The following is a 27,542-nucleotide window of genomic DNA, read 5'->3' as shown; positions in this document are numbered from 1 at the left end:
CTTAAAAGTCCAAAAGTTGTATCCAGTAGTGTGCGTGTGGTAGAGGCAGACAAACGAGTTGAGTTGATTTTGTGTTTAACGTTCCTTTCAGCAGCAAGGCTATATGAGACGGGACCTACTGATTAACGTGGAATCCGAACCACATTAGCTCCCTCCGGGAAGCAAACCCGGGTCCCACGCCGAAGACGCGTACACTAACCGCATAGCCATGAAGGAGCTCAGCAGACAAACAAACAAATGTAGATCAAGTCATCCAGAAACCTGACTGACGTTCGCCAAATATGAATACCAAAAGGGGTCTATTAATTTAAAACAAAGATACAATTCATGTTGTATGAAATAAATAAATGTTTTAAAAAAAGTCTTATATGAAATTAACATCTTCCAGCGTAAATAATCCTACCATATCTTCTCCATGAGAATGCGGGACACCTCAGATCCCCCCCCCCCTCCTCCTCAACTTTCCAACACAATGCTATGAACTGTAGTCTGGTTATGAACAAAACTATAATAGGCCGCGGTGGCTCAATGGTAGAGCGTTCACCTGTAGTGCATGGGGTTCCTAGTTCAATCCTAGCTCGCGCCAAGTGAGCTTTGTGATGGACAAACACCTTGTGCGTGGGTTTTCTCGAGATTGCCACGTTTCCTCCCATTTTCTTCATTCTGTCATTTCATTCATTTCTCATCATCACCGTCACCTTGAGCACAGCAGGCATAACCGTGAGACTAAAACTAAAAGATTTCATTTTATTTATTTTTTTTCAATAATATAATAGGCGAAAGTTCACTAAGCAGCAGCTGCTTTTCTCTGTTCGTACCCTGCAATTAATTGTATAGACTGAAGATGCCTAAAAACTTAAGATGTGCTATAAAAATGCTTTACAGGAAAACAATATGCAAATTATTTAAATCAGTGGTACAATCTACTTTCAATATTTTTCGCGCGTTTAGCAATATTTATTTACATGGCTGTATCTGCCAAAATTACGTTCGTCAGTTTAATCTGATGAAAAGCTGATTTTTCTCCTTGTGTTGTGTGTAATTGTCAGGACCAGATTTACATTTTTCTAAGACCTGGACCAAAGCACAATTCTGTGCCCCTAGCTTCTGAAAAAGATTATAATTCTTGTTAACTTATCTAATGTGTTACTGAAGAAAAGGTTAGTCATCTTCCCTGTGTTTGTAAATGTAGAAACACTCAAATCTTTTTTAAATGTTCCGGAGGTTATCCGAGTTTCCATTAAGTGCAATGGAAAAAGTAGCATTGCAAATTTCGCAATGCTAAGTCGAACAGGGTGGTGTTATAACTTCTTCGAAACTGTTACATGCAACAGCGTACTGTTCATTCACTAATTACAGGATTCCCAGCCAATGTCAGAATTTTTTGTTTTTCACTTTTCGAATAAGCTGATATTGATAGCAGAAGTGGAACGGAGTTAAAATACGGGACATTTCCCTGTCCCGACTAAGTTTACAGGGACGCGGGATACTCGGGCCCAAAAACGGGACATTCCCGTTTTTTTACGGGACGTATGGCAGGCTTAAGAGTAAAATAAATAGTTTTATTGTTGAAGTATTCATTTCCGATCCTTCTGCGTTTAATTCGGGAATTTCCCGAGCACTTCTTTCACGACGTGTACATCAAAACTTCCACTAGTACGGAAATTTGAACTCAGCACTTGAAATAGTAAGTGTTACATAGTCTTCGGAACCCCGAGCATTAATCTTCTTAAATTTGACAAGAATTTTTATGCTATTGCTGGTGTTGATTCTACAGAATGCTTATTTGAAGAGTAGCAACAAATGACTGAATTAAACTGTTATTGTTGGAAAACCAAATTTTAGTTGAAGAACCTTGTGTTTTACATCAAAAGTAAGAAATAATATTAATAGTTTTACTAATGTATTTACATATGTACTATTAGTACCGGCACCTATGACCTTAAATCCGTCAAACATATGAGTGATAATGCCCCTCGGTGTCGCCAAGTCGACGAGCATATTATTCACGGAAAATATTTTCTAAAGTATAAAATTGCTTTACTTCAAATAGGCTATAAGCATAATCCATACATTAATTTGTTCTATAACTATCTCTAGCTAAGGTAAGTTTTTTTTTTTTTAATTCATTTAGTGCATTCAGAACTTGATAAAGGTCTTATGTTGAATGTTGTTGTATACCTTAACGTGAAAGCCTCTAATTCGCCCAAGGAAAGTCTAAAATCTGATAAAAATCACTTACAATGTGTTCACCTTAGTTGTATCAATAATATACTAACAAATAGGTCAAAAACCCAGGTGGGTTTTAAGGTGGGGTTTTTCAGGTGGGTCCAACCCGAAAAAACCCAGCGGGTTTTTTCGGGCTGGGCCCACTTGGGCAAACCCTGCCTCTGGTACATGGGGTCCCGGGTTCAAACCCTGCTCGCGCCAATGAACTTTGTGGTGGACAAACAGCGTGTGTGGGGGTTTTCTCGGGGTTCTTCCGTTTCCTCCCACTTTCACAATTCCACCACTTCATTCATTTCTCATCATCACCGTCTTCTTTAGTCTAGCCGGCATAACCGTGGGACGTAAAACTCAAAAATGTCATTTTCATTTTTTTTTATACGATAACCACGCCATAAATTAAGATGAAACTGACAATAAAGTATGCCCTCGTCAAGCTTTTCATTACGACACTTTCGGGGAGGGGGGAGGGGCACGGTAGCTCGCTGGAAGAGTGCTTACCTCTGGTGCGTGGGGTCCCTCGTTCGATCCTTGGCCAAGTAAATTTGTGGCGGATAACACCCTGTAAGTGGGTTTTCTCGGGTACTCCCGTTTCCTTCCACATTCTCATACCATCAATTCTTTCATCATCATTCATTTGCCTTGATCATCTGTCTACCTTAGCCTAACAGGCATAATCATGCAGCGTTAAACTGAAGGTTTTCATTTTGCATTACGTCAGTAGCGAGACAACACATGGTATGATGAATGACTATGATTAACTCTTAAAATTAAAAACAAAGAAAGAAAAATTGTGTTACTCTTGAACTTTGATTTCCTAGCATACTGACGAGAATGAAATTAAATATTTTAGTTTAACGTCCCACGTTTATGTCCTTTTGGCTAAGGGAGACAAATGATTAAAGCAAATGCATGATGGTGAAAGAATTGGTGGAATGAAGAAAGTGGGAGGAAACGGGAGAACGCCGAGAAAACCCACGAACACTAAGTTGTCCACTACAAATTTACTTGGAGGGCGCGGTAGCTCAGTGGTAGAGCGTTCACCTCCGGTGATTAGGGTCTCTGGTTCGATCCCAGCTCGCGCCGTGTGGACTTTGTGATGGACAAACACCGTGCTCGTGAGTTTTCTCAGGGTTTTCCCGTTTCCTCCCACTTTCTTCATTTCATTCATTTCTCATCATCACCGTCTCCTTTAGCCTAACCGGCATAATCGTGGGACGTAAAACTTACAAATTTCATTTCATTTCATTTACAAACTTACTTGGCAGCGGATAATACTTTCCAAAGATAAGACTTCGATAGATCTGAACGGGCTAAACAAAGGTGTTTGATGGTGAAATCTCATGCGTAGTTTTTGAGAAAATCGAAGTTTTGTAGTATTAAGAAGTATGTCATTCGTTTACCAATAATAGACAGTTTCTATTCTACTGGAATATATTGTTTATTTGTCTCTTTATGTATTGTGCATGTAAAAAGATACAATGTTCAGGATTAGGTTATCTCTGTTATTTTTGCTACCTACTTTACCTTAATAGTGATAATATGAAGTGTGAACGTGAAATATAAGCAAAGATAGGAATGGTGAAAGAAGCCTTTAGAAGGAAGAAAAGACTGTTTTGTGAGACTTGGATAAAGAGTTAAAAAAAAAAAAAAAAAAAAAAAAAACTCCCGAAATGCTCGTGTGGTGTATTGTACTGTATAGGTCGGAAACATGGACATTACGAAAAAATGATGAAAAACAACTGGAAGCTTTCGAAATGTGGGCGTGGAGAAGAATGAAAAAAATAGCTGGGTCAAGCGGAAAACGAATGAAAGGGTGTTAGAAATGGTGGGGGCGGGAAAGAACAGTTACAGATATTATTGAGAAGAGAAAGAGAGATTTATTAAGACATTCGCTAACAAAGAAGTTAATCATGAGGGACGTTTTAGGCGGTATGGTGGGAGGAAAGAGAGGGAGAGGACGAAGGAGACCAGAATTAATGGACGATATCAAAACAGAAATCGTACGTGAAGACGATAAGGTTAGCGGAAGACTGTAGAGCATGGAAGATTCTCGTTGTAGCATGTAATCCGCTAATAATGGCAGAATACCTATGATGATGAATGGGGACGCACTTACTACTCGTAAATTTAATTCCTTAGGAAACTTTTACAGATCCAAACATTTATATAGGAGTATGGAGCATTGCAATATAATGAAATATAGTTTGACATGACTAGACGTAAGTATAACATACCATAGTAAAAGAAACCATTAGAACTCCAGAAATACATACAAGGTGTGTGAAAAAAGTAATGAGACTGGCAACACTGCGGGCGATCTGGCAACGTTGTGACTACCGGCCTGTGCTAGACCGGTTTTTGTATCGCTTCCACTTTCTGAGTCCGAGTTACAACTCCGTACAGCTAACACATTATTTTTGACAGCGCCATCAGTGAAGTTGTGTTTTTGTTGTCTGTTATAGAAATGGAGCATCGGAATTTAGAGCAACGTTGTGCAATAAAGTTTTGTGTTAAAGTTGGTGAATCCGTGAGTGTGACTTTTGAAACGTTGAAACATGCCTATGGGGAGCATTGCTTATCAAGATCACAAGTTTTCCGCTTAAATTTTTGACCTCAAAACGCATTACTGTTGTTCCTCAACTATCTATTCACCTGATTTGAGTCCTTGTGACTTTTTCCTTTCCCCGAAATTGAAACATGTCCTAAAAGGACGTCATTTTGGAACTCTGGAGAACATTCAAAAGACTGTGACCGACCAGTTTAAAAGCCATACCAGTTGAAGACTTCCAGCGCTGCTACAAGACTGGAAACAACGACTCCGCCGGTGTATAGCTGCCCAAGGGAACTACTTTGAAAGGGATAACATTGTGGTTTGAAAAACATAAAAACTTTAGTTACTACAAAATCAGTCTCATTACTTTTCTAACACATCTCATATTCTTGATCGACCTCTTGAGACAGTTGAAACTTATCAAACGTTCTTTATGTAATTATTTGGAGGAAATAACCAATTTTAAACCACAGCAATTCCTCTATACAGTGTTAAATTAATGATATTCAAAGATTAAAAAAGTGCACGACTGAACTGTGAGTCGAACCCGGGTCTTCAGTGTATCATGCCGATGCGTTAACTATTACACTATCCAGTTCAGTCCATTTCGTTGAACTTGGTGCGTAACCACTCATGCCACTTGCACTCTAGACCGTCCGTTGTCTACAATACAGAACACCTCTGACGGTTGAGTAATGGAATTGTCCAAGCACAACAGAAGTTGTACAGTCTATCTATGATTGTTCAGAGAGAGTGGACTGGATTACGTAATGATTAACGCATTGGCGCGGGAAGCGGGAGACCTGGGTTCAATATACTGCCCGGTCGTTCATTTTTCACTCTGAATATCGTTCTATAAATAATTTTAAAGGCCGATAAGAACTCGAGGAATAAAATATTTTTAGCTGGCAAGTGCCCTTGCGTGTTACTGCGAACTTCACCTTTCACATAGAATCCGTGTGAACTGAAAGTCTTGCTCAAAATTCGATTTGATTTGATTTTTGTGCTTAAATCGATCTGCGGTTTCAATAACGCACCATGTTTTAGTCGAGCACTACCACTTGTCCTATTCAATATTCACTGCACAATGACCGCAGTCCTGTATTGTAGCATCTTGCATACAAGCGCCACCTGTGTGTGTGTGAAGTGAGTGACTACATATTAAACACCAGCGCTACCTTTAGACTTTCTAGACCGCCATCAATAAAGCTTATTCAGGGAGTCTATCGGTCACGAAAATAATGAAATTTAGCTTTAGGGTCACGATTTTTTCTTATCTGTACACATATAAGTAGAGACTGGAAAATTTTGTTCTATAAAACGTCAAAATTCACCGCCACAAATATCTATGGTCGGCTTTAGACGCTACCAAATCGCAAGCAAAGCACGCTTCTATCGCATGCATGAAAATTCGGCCTAATTCGCACCCAGATTCGCTCTTGAGATTGTCCTTTAGCAGGCGTCATTGAACAGTGGCGATGGAATTGCATCGCATTGCCGTAATAACCTACGTATCTAATCAGTTATTCAACTGTCAGGATTCATAGCGAGTCACTTTTTTTTTTTAACTAAAAGTTACTTTTTTCAAGTTGGTCACTAAAAGTTACTTTTTTTTTAAAAAAAAAAAATTGTCACTAAAAGTTACTTTTTTGGGAGGTAGAGTGAGTTTTTCGTGTGATTATATTTTATGTTTTGCATTGGCAGTTTTCTAAGAAAAATATAAAAATAAATGGAAAAAGACAGAAACTTGTTACTCATTACTCTTGTGAAAGCTTCAGTACTTGCTGCTACCTATGAAACAGTCAGCTTTATTGTCACTTAAGCTTTTATTCTTTCTAAAGCACAATGGGTGGTTGGTGGATGCTTAAGCTCTCAAGGTGGGGTTGAGAACCCTTCTGTGTCTATTCTTTCTTCTATCATAATAGTCTTTTAGTTTTCTCTCGTAATAGTTAACGCTCCGCTCAACGTTGTGTTTGTATGTGTGTGTGTTTCTGTGGTTCATCATGTTCATCTTGTGTTATGCTTCATGTATGTTCTTCTTAAGAGTAAGTGATGAATTTGAATATTTCATGGCTTTAAGAACTCTCAATGCTAAGTTAAATATAATGTTTGGGATGAAGAAATTCGGAAATAGTCCAGAACTGGTTCCACTTACTCAGAAGCTTCTTACATCTGCTAAGTCTGCTTACCGTAAGTACTAAGCATACTTAGAAAACCTAAGAAAGGAGGAAGCTCAAAAAGAAGAAGTAAAGAAGAAAAGATTAAACAAAACAACAAACAGAGAGGTGATGGAGAAATTGACAAAGCAAAAATGGGGCATGATGAGTTTTTGGTCACTTTTTCGTGTGCTTTTGGTCACTTTTCAACTATTTACAAGAGACCAGGCCACTATGAGCCCTGAACTGTGATAAGACACCAAGTTTTTATCGCTTCAGGGAACAGGTTTTGAAAGTGAGGTAACATAGATAAGTGCTAAAGAATATAGGTATTGTTATTAGTTTTTGACTGTTTCGAAATTTCATTTTGGAATTTTAGTAGACACCCTGTTATTGGTTTTCGATATGTATCACTTCGAATCTAATGTTCCCATGCTTTCGGCCTTCGCTATATATATATATATATATATGTGTGTGTGTAACTTAGAAGGGTGTAACATAATTAATGCAACAATATAAAGAGTAAATAATAATAAATTTCGGACAATTATAATCCAAATCTTAGTAGAAGATTTCTGCTCTTTTTGTAAGTATTTTACGATATCATTTATTTTGCTTCACTTCATTTTAGTTACAACTGCGATTAATGAAACTGAGAGAGAGTGTAAGACATTTTATGAACTGCAGATTGCGTGATTGCCTAACTAATAGTTGAATAAATATTGTTTGAGAAACAATACTAATTTATAATAATTTTTGGAATCTTTACAGCAAGGCACAAGGATTTAGTTGGCTTTTGGTCCAATGTATACGGGTTCAAAATGACAAGTATATCCAAGGAAGTGGTTCGAGAGCCGTCGGTTGAATTAGTGAAATCGACAACATTAATTACCAAGCCCATTGTTTTGAAAGAGTTTGACCTGATGACTTGTAGTACAAAAGATGTTGAGTTCTCTACGTCTTTCGAACTGGAAGTGACACGAAGCGAACTCCTTACAGCGTTTGTTGGATACTTCGATATTTTCTTCGATTTAGAGCATCCAGTGGCGTTTTCTACAGGACCTTGCAGCGAACCTACTCATTGGAAACAGACTGTGTTCTTTCTTAGCGATCCAGTTGAAGTTCATGAAGGTATAGTATATAATAAATTGGTGGAGAAGTATTCACAACATAAAATTGGGGATAAATTGTGTAATCATTGTTTAATATGAGGGTAGGCTTATATTTTTATGTTTCTAACTAAAGAAGATTACTATCTTGCCACACTTCTTTATGAGTTTCTATTTTGGAGAAATGAGAGACAATTTTTTTTTTCAGAAATCTTCTCAACAACAGATACTAAGGTAAAAATGGATATTATTAGTGTTGAGAGAATAGGCAGTATTTCTGTATGTTTCGCCGTTTTTTTTTTTCCAATCCTAGTAAATTAAAGCACTGTGAAAGGGAATAAGTTATAGACTTACAAAACGCTTGGTTTTATTTGTATTATAATTTTATTTATTATTTATTAGATATAGGACGAAATTACGTCATTTATAAAACAGATAATACGAGCTATTTTTGTGGGGGCACGGTGTCTTAGTGATAGAGCCCCTCTATGTTACCTTTGATAGCTGGAGTCCGTGGTTCGATCCCGGCCAAGTAAGTTTGTATTGGACAGCATCGTGTTCGTGGGTTTTCTCGGGAACACTCCCCTTTTCTTCCACATTGTTATTTCACCAATTTTTTCATCATCATTCAATTATCCGACTTGCCTAAAGGGTATAATCATGGAACGTTAAACAGAAATATTTCATTTACGTAGTTATTTTTATTCTATTATGTAATTGTGAAGTATACACTACAACGATATTGTCTATCTTTGTACATACTTTCTAAGTATTGTTCATAGTTACGGGCAAAATATAATTTTGAAGGCACAAGCACTTAAGAAGAAGAAGAAAGATATAATTTAAATGTTGGTATCTTATTAAAAAATATTTGTTAATGTGGTTGCTATTTGATGTCGTTGCTATGGCAATGTAAAAAGATAGAAAGAACGAAGTGCCATATTGTGTAGATTGATTGTATGATATTGTAATGGAACAATACGATATATTTTGAAAGTGAATATATATGTTCCAGAGTGAATAACTGTGTCGTGCAATCCAGAATAATTTCGTAATCCGTATAAATATACATTAGAATCAGGGAAAGTAACGTAACGAAAAATAATTAACGTTACAACACTGTACATGGGTGATTCTGAAATTAAGTGGAATTTTGGCATTGGAAAAATCTTAAAATTAAAAATCGGAGAAATAATGTATAATTTATTTTTTTACACACCTAAGGGCTAAACAAATACAATCATTACAGTGGATGAGGTCAAGAAAATATATATTTTTAAAAAAATGGTAATTTATTATTTTGACAAACACGGTGGTTACATTAATATCCACGGAGGTTACAAAACATACTCAGTGAAGATATATTTAAGTTTTATTCACTGGTAAAATGTAAGACAATGTAATATTTTGAATTGAATGCTTAATATAGATTTGTGCACACAGCTAAAATTGCAGTAAACGTAAACCGGAATGTTCTATTTTTCCAGAAAAGCTGTTCCAATCCCGCAACAATGTTTTTAGTATCCACAGTGGCTCTATTTGCTTTTGAGGGAAACGCAATTATGAGTTCTGTAAAAAAACTCGACTTTATTCGCAGATTAGTAGGCATTTTAAGGCCACGTAATGTCTGATGGTGTTGCTGGAGTACATAATTTCAACATAACAAAAGAGTTTGCTGTGTAAGTTCTGTCGATATCCCAAAAAATTTGGCATCGTTTTCGTTGTCACTGGCGGATTACACATCTTGATAACACAACTTTTGTTGAGATTTATTTGGTACTGGGTGCAATAGTTATGTAAAAATACGGAACTTTTAACACGTAACTATAATGAAACTTCTGAACATCGTTAGAAATGAAATGAAATGAAATTTTTGAGTTTTACGTCCCACGGTTATGCCGGTTAGGCTAAAGGAGACGGTGATTATGAGAGATGAGTGAAATGGTGGAATGAAGAAAGTGGGAGGAAACGGGAGAACCCCGAGAAAACCCACGAGCACGGTGTTTGCCAACCACAAAGTTCACTTGGCGGGGGCTGGGATCGAACCCGGGACCCCAAGCACCAGAGGTGAACGCTCTACCACTGAGCCACCGCGCCCCCCCTGAACATCGTTAGATTAGAGTAAGAGACGAAGATCTGAAAACAAGTTGTAGCAGTTCATAAATGCTGTTACATAAAAGAATACACTTTATGGTTGAAACACACTAAGAAAAAAATTGTAGGTGGGGTACTTAAAAAAATAGGTTACATGCGTAATTTCTGTAGTTTTTGTACTTAACGTACAGCAGACGTATAACTGAAAACGCATGTTTTATAATACTTTATGTGTAAGTGTTCCATCTATACGTACTTTCCGTATGAAACAATGTCGGCGGTCAGGATCTCACATACAAATGGATGTATATAACATATAGCTGACGAAGGTAACAGAAGTATATGCATGTGATATACGGAAAACTGTTAGATGCCAGACATCCTGCAACGGCATGATGTAACATCCAAGGGCAGTGCCTATGTATCATACGGATAACGTATGCTCCGTACTGATTTCTATAGTAAGCAAGAGGATACCGTATATTTGTTACCGCTGTCCGGAGAACGGATTTTTCTCTGTGCAACAGGCACAGAGTTGTATTGTCCCTCATGAAAATGACTGCATTTAGTGTCAGGATTACATTGAAAGCAGCTTAGTCTGCGCATATTTAATACCAATGTGTTTCTTCCCCATGCCACTTGACGGCACTTCCATCCCCTTTGGTAGCTATAACCAAAGGAGATTGCCCCCCTCATTTCAGTTATAATTCCCACACTGTCAACAGATGTAAACACGAAGCGTGAAGAACATTTTTTACACAATGACTGGGGCAACCATAATATAACTCGTGATATCACTATATTTAAGGAATAGATCACATTTTGTTGATAGTTAACATGGAACATTGAAGGATTTTACAACTGATTTCAACATATCTATTGTTTTATTCATTATTAACATATGGAGAATTAGTAGTTTACTTGTAGCTACAAATGGCTACTTTATTGGTTGAATCAAAAAAAAAAGTAAAGTTGAATCGGGCGGAAACCGAACCCAGCACCCTTTGCACGTGAGTCGTAGATGTTCCTCAATCTGACACGCCGTCACTTGACAACTTCATACGTCGTACGATATATGCGACGAGTCGGAAACTTCAAGACGCTTTTTCTCCGTTATTTTTGGCTGTTGCTCTCTCCCAGTTTGTAATATTAACACTTTAAATATGCACTATCACTTCGCGAAAATGACCCCGAAGCTCATTTACTAAAGTCTGCTTTCTCCTTGTTAGTTTTATTTCGTTTTGCAATTTTCTTACCAGTTTTCTTTCGGCTGGTTTCTACCCCGTCAAAATTAGGCCCAACAATATCATTCCTTAAGACGTTTCGATTGTTACCACCATTATCACTGTCAGGAGGAGTTGCCTCTTCCAGCATTTTATTTACTGCTTCCTTCTTTTCTTCGTTTCTTCTTTTCTTTATGCCTTCGAACTTTTTCACGTATTTTTTCCCTGGGCTCTTTTTTCTCGTTTACTCATGTCTGCTATTTTTAAAATCATTCCGCTTGTAGTTCTGGCTTTGTATTTCTCTCTCTCTTTTATTTTGAATTATTCGTATAATATAGGATCTGCTTTTATTCTTTCTGATTCTCTTTTCATTTTCCTACTTCCGATACCTTACTTGGCTTTTTCTCTCCATAATTAACGCTTTTATTTGATTCCATTGTTACTTTTTCACTACCATTTTTTTTGGTGCCATTCTCTCTATAAAATAAAAAAGTAAATCAATAATTTTAATAATCCAGATTTAATCAGCAACAAACCAGTTTTTATTAGCTTGGACTCTACAAAGTGCACATCCTAACACCTAACTTCAAACATTTAGTGCTTTTGTTTAAAGAGATAAGCAACAAGAAATGGTACAGATGTTCTATTTCGAAATTTTACTCATGTATAACATTTAATTAAATTTTACTTCAATATTCATCAACCAAATCATATATTATTGAAGACAACATGTAGTTTATATTATAGTAGCATGTTTAGCAAACATATGATGGAATTTTTGGAATTTTCCTCCGGGTAGCTCTAATAGGTAGCATTTCAATAAGAAGCTCATAGTAACTCAAATATATAACTATTTTTTAATAATAATATCATGAAATGCTCATTATGGTAACCTCCATGGATCATGTGTAACCTCCATGCTAGATAGAAACCATGGAGGTTACTTCCATGGAGGTTACAAAAGTGCACTTCAGACATCCTGATACTCAAAGCTAGAAGACTATATATGCAATGACTTCGTTTTTAGTAGGAAAACCGCTATTTTAACAATATTCAACTGAAAAAACATTTTCAACGTTTTTAATAATAAAATTAGCAAATACATGGAGGTTACAAGATCAAAGAGTACGCATCTATTTTCCACAAGATGTGAAGATTTTTCACGAACACAATACTGCACACACACTTATCAACATATCACTCACAAAATGGCTGCTCTGAGCTTCACTTTCAGATCTAGAGACTGGACAGTGTTGCTTCCTAGTAGAGTTTCTGGTAATTTTAAACGTACTCCATGGAGGTTACCTCACAACCCAGGGACAATATTTTCGCATTAAATAGGACATGAGAATGATCTTAAAATTTAATTTCTTGCTAAGTAGTTTCATTATTTATGTCTTACAGTAGTAACTTATGCGGATTTTTCACGAATTTTCTAGTGAAAACATGTTTTTCTCTTCTGTTAATGTTGAAAAATGCTGGTGGGGACACTCCACGGAGGTTACATTTCACATATTTTTCGCTTTTTTAAAAGCAGAAAAAGAAAATAAATGTTAAAATAAACTCTGGGAACACAAAGTACTAATTATTTTTTATTTAATAATAACTTTATTACTTTAATATTGCATATCTAGAAGCTGAAAAATCAGAGGGACTGAAAATTCCCCTTAATTTCAGAATCACCCACATACTTCTTGTCTTACACTCCATTTTTCCAAGTTAGTGACAGTGAGCCGAGGTAGAAAATTGTATTTGCTAAACGACGGTTAGACTAAGAGTAACATTCGTTGTCGAAATAAAGGAATGTAAGTATAGCAGAGACTAGAAATTGTAACGACCCGTTATTGGTCGTTACAGTTAAATATATTTCGATTTAGTTAAACATAATTTATTCTCTATTCTTATTTCTGTAGTTCATATATTTCATTTGGTGCTGTTATACTTGATCTGCACCCTTCTTTGCGATACTGCAAATTATATTCCATAGATATTGTTTAATATTTAAATGGAAGCATGGTGGCTCAGCGGTAGAGCGCTTACCTTTGGTGCGTGTAAATCTTAGTTCGATCCCCTCCCAAGTAAGTTTGTGATGGACAACATCTTGTCTGTGGGTTTTCTTTCGGTACTCCCCGGAGGCCGCGGTGGCTCAGTGGTAGAGCGTTCATCTCTGGTGCTTGGGGTCCCAGGTTCGATCCTAGCCCCCACCAAGTGAACTTTGTGGTGGACAAACACCGTGTGCGTGGGTTTCCTCGCACTTTCTTCATTCCACCATTTCAGTCATTTTTCATAATCACCGCCTCCTTTAGCTTAGCCGGCATAAGCGTGGGACGTAAAACTCCAAGATTTCATTTCAGTTTCTTTCGGTACTCCCGTTTCCTTTTACGTTCTCATTCCACCAATGCTTCCATCATCATATACCGGCCTTAATCATCGTCTCTCATACACTAAAGGCAGAATCGTGGGACGTTAAACTGAAAGATATAATTTCATTTCATTTTAATATTTAAATATGTTTAGGTTAGATACTCCTATTTATATGTCAGGTGCTTTTGATGTTTTAATTGAATTTATAATAATTCGCAGTTACTAACAGTCTTACTGCCAGTTCTGTTGTTTTTCTTCGTGGATTGAAATTGAAACGCTATAATTTGATGATAGAAACTGTTTAAACAATTTATACTACGAAGCAATGTCTGAGATTCATATTTATTAGCCTTAATACAAATAGTGGACGAATATATCGCCGAAAATACGTGTATATACATATCTTACTTATTTTGTATTAGATTTGTTTATTGCTTGCGAGTGAGATGAAAGTAATGAATGATGTACCCTAGCTAAGTCGACAATGCCGGATTCCCTCAGGACTCCGTTAGATAAATCCCTTCAGATCTGAAACTCTAAATAGTATGTCAGAAAAATCAATATTTCAACATGTCGTAGCTAATACAAACACAGAACTGTAAACGAGTGCTAATTTAACCTTTAAAATTCACGTATAATTACATTGGTCAATCTTGCTCTTCTGGTTGCTATGTAATAACTTCACAGCCACACACAAAAATAAAAGTTCTCTGCACGGAACCCCAGGAAGATCGATCGATCGTTTTTTTTTTTTTTTTTTTTTTTTTATGGGCGAGAAACGAGCGACTTTGGATGGGGAGGATACATGTAACATAGCCACACAAAAAACATAAATTCTGTTCAGTGGACCCCCAGGGTATAGATTCGATGTATTTTGTTACACAGAATCCACATTTCGAAACCCCAGGACGATTGATCGTCTCAATTTTTTGTTACAGACGAAAAACGTGTGTCATTCCTATTCAAAATCGCCAAAGTTTTTCGCCCATAACAAAAAGTGGACATGGTCAATCGTCCTGGGATTTCGAAATTTGGATTCTGTGTAACAAAATACATCGAATTCACACCCTGCGGTCCAGTGCACGGAAATTTTATTTGTGTGTGTATGTAGCTGTGTTATTCTTCTTGCTATCATGATGATGATATTATTTTAACAAATATAAATAGTGACGACATTGACATATATATTTAAGGCTGCAAAGAAATAGTATTAATATATAAAGACGTCGAGTTTATTATAATGATTTTGAAATGGGAATGTGTTTAGTTAGCTGTTACGTATGAATAAAGTAAGAGCTCACGTTGATTATGCGTCGCGCCCAATTCTGTGCTTATGACTTATTCCAAATGTTTGTTTAATGCATTGGCAAATGTAATACCCCGGTTGGAAGCTACGTAATATTATAATAAAGTCAACATAATATAGAAAGATTTCTACTATCATTCAGTTATGTCTGACTTACTTCGCGTATGTTATCTTCCGATGTATGTTCTCGCCCGTCGATTTCCTTACCTGCTTTCTATGTTCGATAGCCGTCCACACTTAACTGGTGCACGACTCAGTGTTATTAATGATACCAGACATTAAGCCATGAGCCAAAGTTGTAAGAGGAGGTATGCAAAGAGAGCGCTGTATATAACAAATTCACTATTGATAGGTTTTCTTATCTCTCTATTCTACTGAAGCAGTCATTTCCAACTCGTTAATATATGATGTACGAGCGGACTTTTACGTTCAGAGTCCGAAGAAAGAGAATAGGTTGAGCAGAAAAGGGGAAGGGACTGAAGTAAATGATGATAGTTTTCCATTAGTCATGAATCCGTGAGTAGTGTAGCTACAAAACTATCGAGTACGACTTATTTGCCTTTCAACACTAGCTTGGCTGTCTTCTTGCTCTCTGTGAGTGTATTACTGAGAATCCGAGCAGGAAACTTTGACGTCACACAGCAACCATTTGGAAATGACTGCATTAAAGGATTCATGTACTCTACTTTTAGTTTACTCTTAACCTAAGGTGACCAACGTACTGATTTTTGCAGTACAGTACTATTTTTTAAGAAGCTATCCTGCGTGTTGCAAAGATGCCAAGAAAATCGAGAAATGCCCTTCTTTCTTAAAGTGTGTCCTGCGAAATGTCCTGACTTACAGTAATTTATTTGCAATATTTTAATGTTTCATTCTTTATTCACAATATTTTGAATCACAGGCACTCTTTTCCTGGATGGTGAACCGCTGTGTTTTTTAACACTCCTCAAAAGATTAAGAGAGGAGAACAAGCAACAAACCATTGTTTTGCAATACGTTGTTTTTACTGAAGGGGGCTTGTTGAGATACTGGTAACGTGGGAAAGATTTCTATTTCAAGATACGACAGTGACGCTAACCAAATTAATTAGAAGTTTCCTCGTGCCTGTGTAAATTTTCCCTGATTCCTTAAAATAATCCCTCGCTCCGCAAATCGATTTAAAAAAAAAAAAAAAAAAAATCAGTCCTGCACGAAGTTTCCCTGTACGTTCATAAAAATAAACCACTTTGTCATTCATCATAGCGTTTGGAGTTATGTTGAATTTCAACATTTTTGCAAGGTGCTTTTTATTAAAACAAAAGTAAATGGTTAACTTTAGGTTAACGTTAAATGAAATAAAAACATGCGTATTGCCGACGCAATAAGCTATCATATATTATTATATTTGTGTCCTACTTTTCACTTGTTAGAATCTGGTCACCCTATCTTAACCCTGTAAGTATTCACCAATGTGTAGGTGATTCCAATTCAAACAATTTTAACTCGAGAAGAAATCCACCATCTTCCAATCTCATCTTACAAAATTTACCTCTGCACAGAATATTTGCTACCTGTTCCTACAGTAAAGCATTTCATAAAATTATCCTGTTTGCATAGAATATTTGCTGCCTATTCTCTACAGTAAAGCATTGCATGAAATTTAACCTGTTTGCACAGAATATTTGCTACCTGTTCCTTACAGTAAAGCATTGCATAAAATTTAACCTGTTTGCACAGAATATTTGCTCCTTGTTCCTTACAGTAAAGCACTGCATAAAATTTAACTTGTTTGCACAAAATATTTGCTACCTGTTTCTTACAGTAAACCATTGCATAAAATTTAAAAAAAACTTACCAAACATACAGTTCACTTCTCAACCTCTTCTTCCTTTACTACATGAACCAAAAGTATTTACAATGCTAAATATATAAAATAATAGTTGAACTTTCAGGTTATTTGTAGCTAGGTCTGCAGTGTGCCTCTAAAATCGACTTAAATTTGGATGAGTGTGTCCAACATAGCAATTCTAACCAATTTTTGTGAAACAACGTCGACGTTCTCTTTTCGGAATTGCTTCTTCCTTGATTATTTCGTTATCAAATAGAACAGATTCCCTCTTCTTTCACTCCCTCTCCCCACAAGACTTCCTTTGTAGCCTATTACTATCGTTTTCCAGCGACACCGAAGCTGGTCTCCTTTGGAATCCATGCAATTTGGTCGGGTCTTTTAAGAAGTTGTCTCGTTTGCTTTTCAGGAGCACCACGGTATTGTTTGGTCTTGAGTGACCGCATTCCTGGTTTTATTCGAAAACTTGGTATACTAGCCTACTCTGGAGTTTTGAGATTTTGTCGTTAGATTTTTCGTGTTGTGTTATTAGTATTGCTATTTTTGAACTGTTTTCTTGTATATTGTTTTTTAGTCTTTTTATGACCTCTTTAACTTTTTATGGTTATTTCTGTTTTGTGTTATTTCGTAGTTCTTTGATTTGAAATACACTTTTTTTTTAAGGAAGATTTATAAACTAGCGTCATTACCCGCTTCGCTGGGTTAAAATAATAAAAATTAGTAATATGTTTGTCGGTCAGTCACGTTTTTACTATTACTGAAGCGCTATATCTGATATCGGTCATTTGCGATCATTTTCATATGTCTCCTCACTCCTCCATTCCCATGCTGAGTACCTGAATTTGGATTTAAATGGTATCAAAAGTATTACTGTTCATCTCTGCAACCCCAAAAACTATGGATTCGACATTGATGTCGGTCATTGTAGATCATTTTTAAATATCTCCCCCTCCTCCCCCCCATAAGTTGCTCCGTCAAAGTGAAATGATAAAAACCATACCAGGCCCGAATCTCATCTGATAAAAATTTGATCGAGATCGGTCACGTGGTTCAAGAGGTATAAAGTCACAAACATAGTTACTTTCATTTTTATATATATAGATATTTAATGTGCAGCTTGTGTTGACTATTGGCCTCATCGTCACGGGGACAAATAGGCTCACTTCAACGTTCCCCGTTCAACCATAATCATTCATTCAGCCATAGCAGCTATTGTCGTTGCCTTTCTCTTTCCTTTAGTACTACGTGATTTTTCCGCAGTTCTCCTTTTATCCTAGATTTACACACCTGTTCTCTGGCTGCTGTTGCCCTTTTGTGTTCTTAGGTTCCATAAAATATTTCATTAACGATAACAGTCTCTTCTGTCGTGGGGTTAGTGAGATCTCGATGTCTGTTACCGTTTTTGCTCTATGAAGATTAAGAAGCAGTATTAAATTTAAACCAATTCCGGTTTTAGTAGTGTGTTGCGGGTTGTGACGATATGTTTTCTTGAGACGTCGAATCGAAAGCAGAAAACCGCTTGCCGCTATCAGTTACCACTTTTGTTCTATACCGATAAATGTTGAATCAAGAAATTGCTGATTTGAACCACTTCCGGTTTGAATAAAGGGTTCATGAAGACGTTAGAACCTATTCTTGGGACAGTGAATCAATTCCAAAAAACGGCTCGACATCTCTTACTGTTTTTGTTGCCTGGAAATAGTGTTGAAACCGGAAGTAATAAAGAATTTGAACCACTTCCGGTTTCTGGTAGTGTGTTGTGAATATTCATGATATGTTGCCTTCAGACGCTGAGTCCTTTGCATACACCGCTTCTCGCTGTTACCATTTTCGTTCTATGGCAAATAACACGTTGAAACCTAAAATGGCTCATTTGAACCACTTCCGGTTTGAATAGAGTTAACCGAGAAGGGATGGAGCTTATTTTTGGGACGCTGAATTGCAAAAACCGTATGTGGATGTCTCTTACCGTTTTTGTTCTGATACCTGTCGACAGATGGATGACAGGACTGACAAATCCATTTTATAGGATGATCCAAAAATCCTTCCACGTTAATAACATTGTAAATATTATACAATTGATTTACTTTCTTCTTACGTTCTAATTTTCAGCTTCCAAACTATACTCTAGTTAAGTGTCGGAAGTCTTACACGAGGTTATTCCCCCCTCCCAAAATCTCACATTTTAAAAGCTAATAAAATAAAACGTATTGCTCATTAAAACTTGTTTACTCAAAAATATCAAATGATACTGAAAACAGCTTGGCTGAAATTAATTTTACACTCTCGCTAGGAAGCCCAATAGCTGCAGCTTGTTTTCTTGCAGAGCGTTTCGGGGACTGTAAAACAAAGTATCTCACAGCCTCAACAGTCTCAGGCGTATTAGCACGGCCAGATGATTGTTTTTCAACTCTAAATCCGTTGTTTGGAAATTCTCAACCCAGTTTTACTTCTGCTTCAGTGCTGCTTTTGAAAAATATTTCAATTGCTAACGCGCGACGAGCTCCTGACCAAATTATAATGATAACTGAAAACAGCAGGAGAGTGGTAAGCGGAAGCGATGACTCCCACTCTTCTCTCCCTTCCATAATGGCGCTACAGCTGATAAAAAATTGGGAGGTTTCATTCGGTATTATAAACTATAATTGTATTGTCAGTTGTTATGACATTTCAACATAGAACAGAAGAGAGTAATTCAAATCAGAATAAAGAAGTTTCAGACTGTTTTCAATACCATTTCTATTTGCAGTACTTTTTGTTTTAATTCGCCTTTCAAATGTGTAAGTGTTTTGCGTCACGCTGTATAAGACTTCCGACACTTATGGATAGCATAGTTTGGAAGTTTAAAATTAGGATATAAGATGGAAGCCAAACAATCGAATAAAATTTACAATGCTATTAACATTTAACGGGGAAAAATCCAAAGATGAGACATTAATATATAGATCTAATTTAGCGGAACAAAATAATATGGATGATTATAAATTCTCGTGTGTAGTTTCCGAGGAAACCGAGGAAAATTAATTATTTCTAAAGCTACCAATTGATGTACAATAACAAAACTACCTACTCAGATGAAGCTAATACTGAAGCATAATTTAATCAAGCTTTTGTGACTAGCAAAACGCCAGTGTATAGTATGGTCATTCAGATATAGCCCAAAGTTATGATTAATTCTTAAACTTGTATTTCTGTTTAAGTAGAATATTATCCAAAGATGAGACATATCTCAATCCACCACACCAACCTGAATAAAATGATATCATCGTCATCACAGGGCTCATAGCGAGGCACTTTTTTTTTTTAAACTAAAAGTTACTTTTTTTTCAAGTGTGTCACTAAAAGTTACTTTTTTGGGAGGTAAAGTGACTTTTTTGTGTGATATATGTTTTGCATTAGCAGTTTTCTAAAAATAAATGGAAAAAGGCAGAATCTTGATACTCATTACTCTTCTGAAAGCTTCAGTACTTGCTGCTACATGTGAAACACTCAGCTTTATTCTCACTTCAGCTTTTATTCTTTCTAAAGCACAATGGATGGTTGGTGGATGCTTAAGCTCTCAAGGTGGGGTTGAGAACACTTTTGTGTCTATTCTTTCTTCTATCATAATAGTCTTTTAGTTTTCTGTCGTAATAGTTAACGCTCCGCTCAACGTTGTGTGTGTGTGTGTGTTTGTGTGGTTCATCATGTTCGTCTTGTGTTATGCTTTTTGTATGCTCTTCTTAAGAGTAGGTGATGAATTTGAATATTTCATGGCTTTGAGAACTCTCAATGCTAAGTTAAATATAATGTCTGGGATGAAGAAATTCAGAAATAGTCCAGAACTGGTTCCACTTAGTCAGAAGCTTTTTACATCTGCTAAGTCTGCTTACCGTAACTACAAAGCATATTTAGAAAACCTAAGAAATGAGGAAGCTCAAAAAGAAGAAGTAAAGAAGAAAAGATTAAACAAAACAACATACAAAGAGAGAGGTAATGAAGAAATTGACAAAGGAAAAAAGGGGTGTGATGAGATTTTGGTCACTTTTTCATGTGCTTTTGGTCACTTTTTCATGTGCTTTTGGTCACTTTTTAACTATTTACAAGAGACCAGACCATTATGAGCCCTGTCATCATTATAGGTATTCTGCTATTATTGACAAGCTTCAATACTCCACGGCCTTCCGCTAACTTCGTCTTCATGTACGATTTTTCTGATTGGATATCGTCCATTAATTGTAGCCTCCTTCGCGCACTCCCTCTCTTTCCTGGCACTATACCCTCTAGCACGTCTCTCATGATACAGCTCCTTCTTAGCCTATGTTCCAACCAGTTTCTCTTCGTCTTCTTAATAATATCTTCCTCACCATTTCTAATATCCTCTCATTCGTTTTCCGCTCGACCCAACTAATTTTCACCATTCTTGTCCACACCCATATTTCGAAAACTTCTAGTCGTTTTTCATAATTTTTTCGTAATATCCATGTTTCTGATCCACACAGCACAATACTCCACACAAAGCATTTTGAGTCTTTTTCTCAAGTCTTTATTTAAGGTCCCACAAAATAGTATTTTCTTCCTCCTAAAGGCTTCTTTCGGCATTCTTATTCTTGCTTTTATTTCCTGTTCACACTTCATAACCCAGCTATCAAAAGCTAGACACCTCTTCTATTTTCTCCCCTCCTACTTCTGTATTTGATACCGACCACTTCGTTCCAATCGTCATAGCTTTTGTCTTTCTAACATTTATTTTCATCCCATATTCTTCACAGTCCTTTTTCAAGTTCTCTGTTTCTTATTGATTGTCTTTGGTATGCTTCAGGATAAATTCTGATAATTAGTTTTTTTTTTTTTTTTTAGAAAAATGAATTTCTATAAAAAAAAAACTATGCCATTTATTGCCATCTGATGCATTTGGTATTTTTTTTTACTGCTAGAGTACATACATTAATAAGTACCACGTTTATATATATATATATATATATATATATATATATATATATATATATATATATATATAGGATGTCGGAAGAATAACAAAACTTTTTTAAATTAACACAAAATGAATTAGGTATTTTACCAACTGTATTCTTTTTATTCAAAATACATCCCTTCCGCATCAATGCACCGCTGGGCACATTCAGCCAATGCTAACATAGATTTTTCTTATGTCCTTTGTCGGAATCGCCTCAATGACTCTCGTCACGGCAGACTGGACGTGTGAACATTGTCATGAAATGTTCCTTTCATGGCCAATTTTAATTTTGGGAATAGGAAATAGACGGCGATAAATCAGGCGAATACAGAGGATGTGGAAGCACACATTTGTTTTTTTAGCCAAAAAGTCACGAACTGTGACATGGTGCATTTGGTGCAATAAAGATCAACTGCCTGGCGCTCTATATTCGGGCCTTACGCGAACGATTTGCCTCCACAGACGCTCCACAACACCCAGATAGTATTCACCATTAATAATTTGACCCTGTGGAACGAATTCTAGAAGTATAATACCTTTGGGATAGTAGAAACAAATCGACAGTGTCTTCTCACATGGCTTTTGAAATGAAGCTTTTTCGCTTTCGGAGAACCTGGGGACTTCTATTTACAAGCACTTTGGCGTGTTTCTTGCGGGTCGTACTTAAAGTACCAAGTCTCATCACCTGTTACAATCGATTCCAGGAATATTCTGTTCCGTCTAACTGTTTTAATCAAATCCTTGCAATGTTCAACGCGAGCAAATATTTGGTCGTCAGTTAAGATGAGCGGAACAAATCGAGTACAGACTTTCCGTTTCTTTAAATCCTTTGTCAAAATTTCGTGAATAATGTCTTTCATCGTATTTAATTCCTCCGCTATCCATCTCACAATTGAATTCGCATCGTAGGCGATAATTTCACGCACTTGTTCCACCAACGCATCAGATTTTTGTTTTTCGATCTGCCTGGCTTGGGTTGTCTTCCAAGAACTCACGACCGTACCGGAATCGCGTATAACACTCGAACATACGTGCACGAGATAAACATTCATCATCATACATTGTTTAATCGTTTCCATTGTTTGTGTAAATGTTTTACGTAGCGTGAAAGAAACTCACTTTTCTTGCTATAACTTGACACTCTGTTAATCGGTTCTCATGATTGTGGTCTCGTTTTGTTGAGCAGAAGTATGTTGTTTCTTTAGATGGAACTAGTGTTTATCTGTAAAGGAAAAAGTTCCATTGCTTTTCCGGCATACTATATATATATATATATATATATATATGATTTATCAATAGAAACACAAACAAACGAGATCGCGTTTTGATAAAAATTCTTCGAAAACGATCGATGAGACACTTCTAATGTAATTTTTTCTTTTCTACTTCAACAGGGGAGAAGCTTTGTGGTTCCTTGACGTGTCAGCGTTATAAGAATGAAGTGCGCTCTCTTCAAGTGACCATTACGCTTGGATCGAAGCAGTATAAGTACATTCTATCATAGTGTCACTTAAGAAACGATTTTTATTGTTATTAATTATATTATGTAAGTTTTTTATATATTGTTTTGTGGAGATGTTGATTTATATGTGAAACTATACTGGAATAAGATTATAATTATGAAAATACAAAACGTTTTATAAAAAAAAAATATTGTACTATTTATTTAGTTTTTACATTTCATATGTGTATGGCTTACTTTTGAGGAAACTGCAGTCTCCTTGTACAAGGGCTGATCAATAAAGAATGATTATAAATGAATAAAATATTCCCTAAATGTTGGTGTTTTTCAGAATAGTTCTCATTACATGCAGTGCACTTGTCCCAATATTTTTACCAGTCATTAAAGACAAGCTGGAAGTCATTTTTGAACAGATCCTTCAAACTTGCCTCCGCAGCTTTCACCACTGCCTCTGAAGATGCGAAACGCCGTCCCCGGAGCTGTTTTTCAAAGTTGGAAAAAGAAATAAATCACAAGGGGTTAAATCAGGGCTATATGGAGGATGGGGTACACATGGAACTTTGATCTTTGCAAGATAGTCAACAGAATTTCTGTACTGTTCTTCGCATGTCACCTCCATGTTGCCTCATGCGAAACTGAAACTAGGTGTGCTTGAACGGCTGCCAAGGCCAGAGTCCTGACATCATGGCCTTCAAACTTGTTCGATCTATTTGTCACTTCTCCCATTACACAGTTGTGTTTCGTTTTTGTGGCTTGCTGTTGTATTCACCTCATAAACACTGATGATTAGTCTTTATTGATCAGCCTATGTATATCACAATTCACTGAAAAGGGAGTTTTTCAATAATTTCAGAAATGTTTGGTCTTTCGTTCATATTATTTTGTACTTTTCGATTTTCTCCCTTTCCTTTCTTTTCTCCCATATAGAGGATATCAGTGTCGTGAACAGTTTAACACACTTCTAGAAGCGAGCTGGAATTTATCTTTACATAGTCGTGTAATGTCTAAGATTGCCCATCTCTGTGTTTTTTTTTTTAACAAAACGGAAGCCAACTTTGGCAGTTCTCTTTATATTATTATTATTATTATTATTTAAATGGAGATGGGCTATATTTATACATAAAATAAGGCCTACTATACACTATGAGATAAGTCATAGGAAATATCTTAGGATTTATCATCGGAAAAATGTTACAGCATAGTATCTCGTAGGAAATCCTACCCTTTTGTACCATATACGTAAAGATTGTGCCACTACACTGCACATCTTACTGATATTGATATTCCACACCACTAAAAAAAGCATAAAAATCAGACGATAAATTAGCAAAACATTCCTCATCAGTCCCTGCGCCACTCTTCATTTTGTCGGGTATTTTTTGTCTTTCACCCCACACGATCAATCCTCCGAATAGATTCCAGGTCTTACAACGCATACTCCACCAGCAAATTTGTTTTTACTTTTTCTTACTTTATGCCGCTTAAATCGAAACCTTGCAAATTTTCTTTCCGAAATAGAGCTTGCTCTAAAGAAGAGAAGTCTCATAGGATCGTTCAGAACATAGGAAATTTCATATGCCATACACGTTGAGATTTTGACTCTAGGAAAAATCGTGAGATATTTCTTAGGATTTATTTCATAGTTTATAGCAGGCCTAAAAGTAGAATTTCGAGAGAAATAAATGATAATCCTTTTCTATGCAATACTTGAGATCCGGAAGACGCTTGTTCGATTCCCGTTGGGAGCTTATGAGGTTCGGATCGTACGTTAAACTGTAGATTCACGTCTCATATAGTCTCGGCATTGAAAAGGAATGTTAAATTCCAAATCAATCACCCAATCTAACAAAGAGATGTTAATAAGTAATGGCTAATGTATTTCTCTTTCCTCAGCTGTGGTAAAACAGTGCTTACATATATGTAATGTGTAAGTAGTCTCCATAAAAAGACGCTTGTAAAAATTAGTGCTTTTATAAAACACACAGAAAGAGGAGAAAATATTTCTTTTGATCAGGTCCAATGAGGAAATGGAACTAAGGCTATAAAACCAGTAGGCGCACTTAAGAATTTACCATGATCCATTATAATCAGTCGTGCCCCATACTTTTATAGTCGTAGTCCCATGGGCGTATACCTCTATTATTATTTCACAATCCAATACGTAATTAACGTAACTCTCGTGGATGTTATACCGTACATTTGAACATCAGAGCATTTTTGGTTGCAGAATGGAGTAGGATATAGAGTTAGTAGAGAACAGTTACTAACCTAATTAATTTTATAGTGAAACGTTAAGCTACAGCGAGTCTTTTAGTAGAAACAATAATATTCCTGGTTTTTGCCCTTCACCAAATTTATTTGTAAAATATTACAAACCTTCTTTGTAAAGTAAAAAGAGAATAATTCAGTGTCTATCCTTAATCACAAGTAAAGATGAAGGAAAGAAATACTTTCGTACGGGAACTTCTTTGCTCATGGCAGCCTCCAAGGCGTCTGTAGCGACTTCAGAATATGATATTATTGGAAACTTCCTTAGCTCATGACGGCCTCGAGGGATTTAGGCTAGTTTTAGACGGAAGCATTTCTCGTAGCCGATGTCTGCCAAAAATCTCGTATAATATTCTATGGCATATGGGGCTTTTACATTATAGCATTTTGATAAGCATCTTATCGTGACGTAGCAAACAAATCACTGGAGAAGAGCGCAATTATGGTTCCGAAACTAAAAACAGAGATTTCAGTCGCTATTTCTTTTAAAGCCCTTTGTCGCATATGCCTATGATGATACAAAGGACTTTTAACTTTGTATAAACAAGGATATTTTTCAATCCGCATAATAATAGCATCCCTACTCCAACTCATTTTTCTTTACTACAACTCAATTTCCCACATAAAACAAAGAGCATGGATATTTCGCACAAAATCTTTCAGTTTCTTTTAGCACACCACGGCGCTGCAATCGGACCAGAAATGCTGGAGAAAATGCTACGAAATAGAGGACGTGTTATCGACAAGAAATACCATAGGATATGCCATGGCATGGGAAATGCTATAGCATTTGCTATTTTACACGGCAGGATATCGATGATACGATTTTTGCTACGATAAATGCTTCCGTCTAAAACTAGCCTTAGGTAAGGTGATGATATTCCGTCATCCAGGGCGACCTCAGGAGCAAGTGTTGTAGGTTATGTGATCAATGGTCAACTGATAATTTGGCTGTCTCCTGGTCTTTTATAGGTGACTTCTGGGTAGTTCGTTCGTTCCTCGGGTTCCGTCGTGCAAGCTTCGTGTCTTCCTGTTTATTTCATGTTGTCTGCGTGAATTACTGGCTATAAACAATAGCACGTTTGATAGATGTAACTTGTGCTCGGTGAAATAATGCGCACTGAAAGGTGGGAATCCTTAAACTATATATCTATAGAAAATTTAAATTGCAAGATTCAAATTTTAGAAGAAAGGCAAAAAGATAATGACCTACTAGAAATCATTGTAAAAGTATATCCAGATCAGATCGTGTAATATGTAGCAAAATTACGTGTGTGTGTGTGTATGTGTGTGACGGGGGGGGGGGGGGGTAAGTGAAGCACAAGTTTCAACTTAAAGATTTTACCCTGTTTGCCTAGCACAGCGTGCTAGAACTACATATGAAAAGCTGGAATTGTAGCTAAAGTTAAAATTGAGAACGATAAATTAAAGATACCTCGTATATACAAGACCCAAATAATAATGACCACATTATCCAAGTTTCCACATGTTTTTCCTCGGTTTTATAAAGTTCTCTGATGTCATATTCAAAGTGAGCAACAGCCGAAGTAACGCAACATGGGGGTAATGCGGATACTGGGAATGGGGATCATCCAACTTTCTCAGATGCACAGACCCTAGTGTTGCCAGACGTCCCGGGTTTCAATGAAAGAATTAACTGTCCTGAAAAAAAGGTTTCGGGATGCCTGTTTGTCCCGGATTTCTTTCTTCAGTTTGAATGAAAGGTTTTCGGAAGATCTGTGTAGCTAATTAATTTTACCAAACAAGCAGGGAGTTTGAAATCACATTCACTCTTTCAACCTATGGGTTGTTTAGTTTCCAGAGAGAGAGAGAGAGAGAGAGAGTGAGAAGATTTTAAAACATGTTCAACAGGGGGGATATGTTATGTAAATAATTTCTTGAATATAATTTTCAATAGGAAAGAACGTATTCTTCCCTGTGATAACGGCTTTAACTAGTAGTTACTTTATACTTCAATCGGCAGCGCAGTTCATTGTTGGA

The 27,542-nt window shown here is 36.5% G+C and overlaps 1 protein-coding gene across 1 annotated transcript in view; it reads left to right on the top strand.

The window, feature by feature from the left end:
* Positions 1 to 23,464, top strand: part of LOC145670405 (protein arginine N-methyltransferase 1-like) — a 51,997-nt gene extending 28,533 nt beyond the window's left edge. The window contains exons 6-7 of the mRNA XM_081739047.1: positions 7,708 to 8,067; positions 23,206 to 23,464. Of these exons, the coding sequence (XP_081595173.1) occupies positions 7,708 to 8,067; positions 23,206 to 23,315 (470 nt within the window). The 3' untranslated portion in view covers positions 23,316 to 23,464. The remainder of the gene's footprint in view (positions 1 to 7,707; positions 8,068 to 23,205) is intronic.
* Positions 23,465 to 27,542: the final 4,078 nt, after the last annotated feature.

This window comes from Thermobia domestica, chromosome 14 (assembly GCF_964235325.1).
Source record: "Thermobia domestica chromosome 14, izTheDome1.hap1.1, whole genome shotgun sequence".
Lineage (NCBI taxonomy): Eukaryota > Metazoa > Arthropoda > Insecta > Zygentoma > Lepismatidae > Thermobia > Thermobia domestica.
The sequence above is the reverse complement of the archived record's forward strand: the minus strand, read 5'-3'. Positions and strand labels throughout refer to the sequence as shown.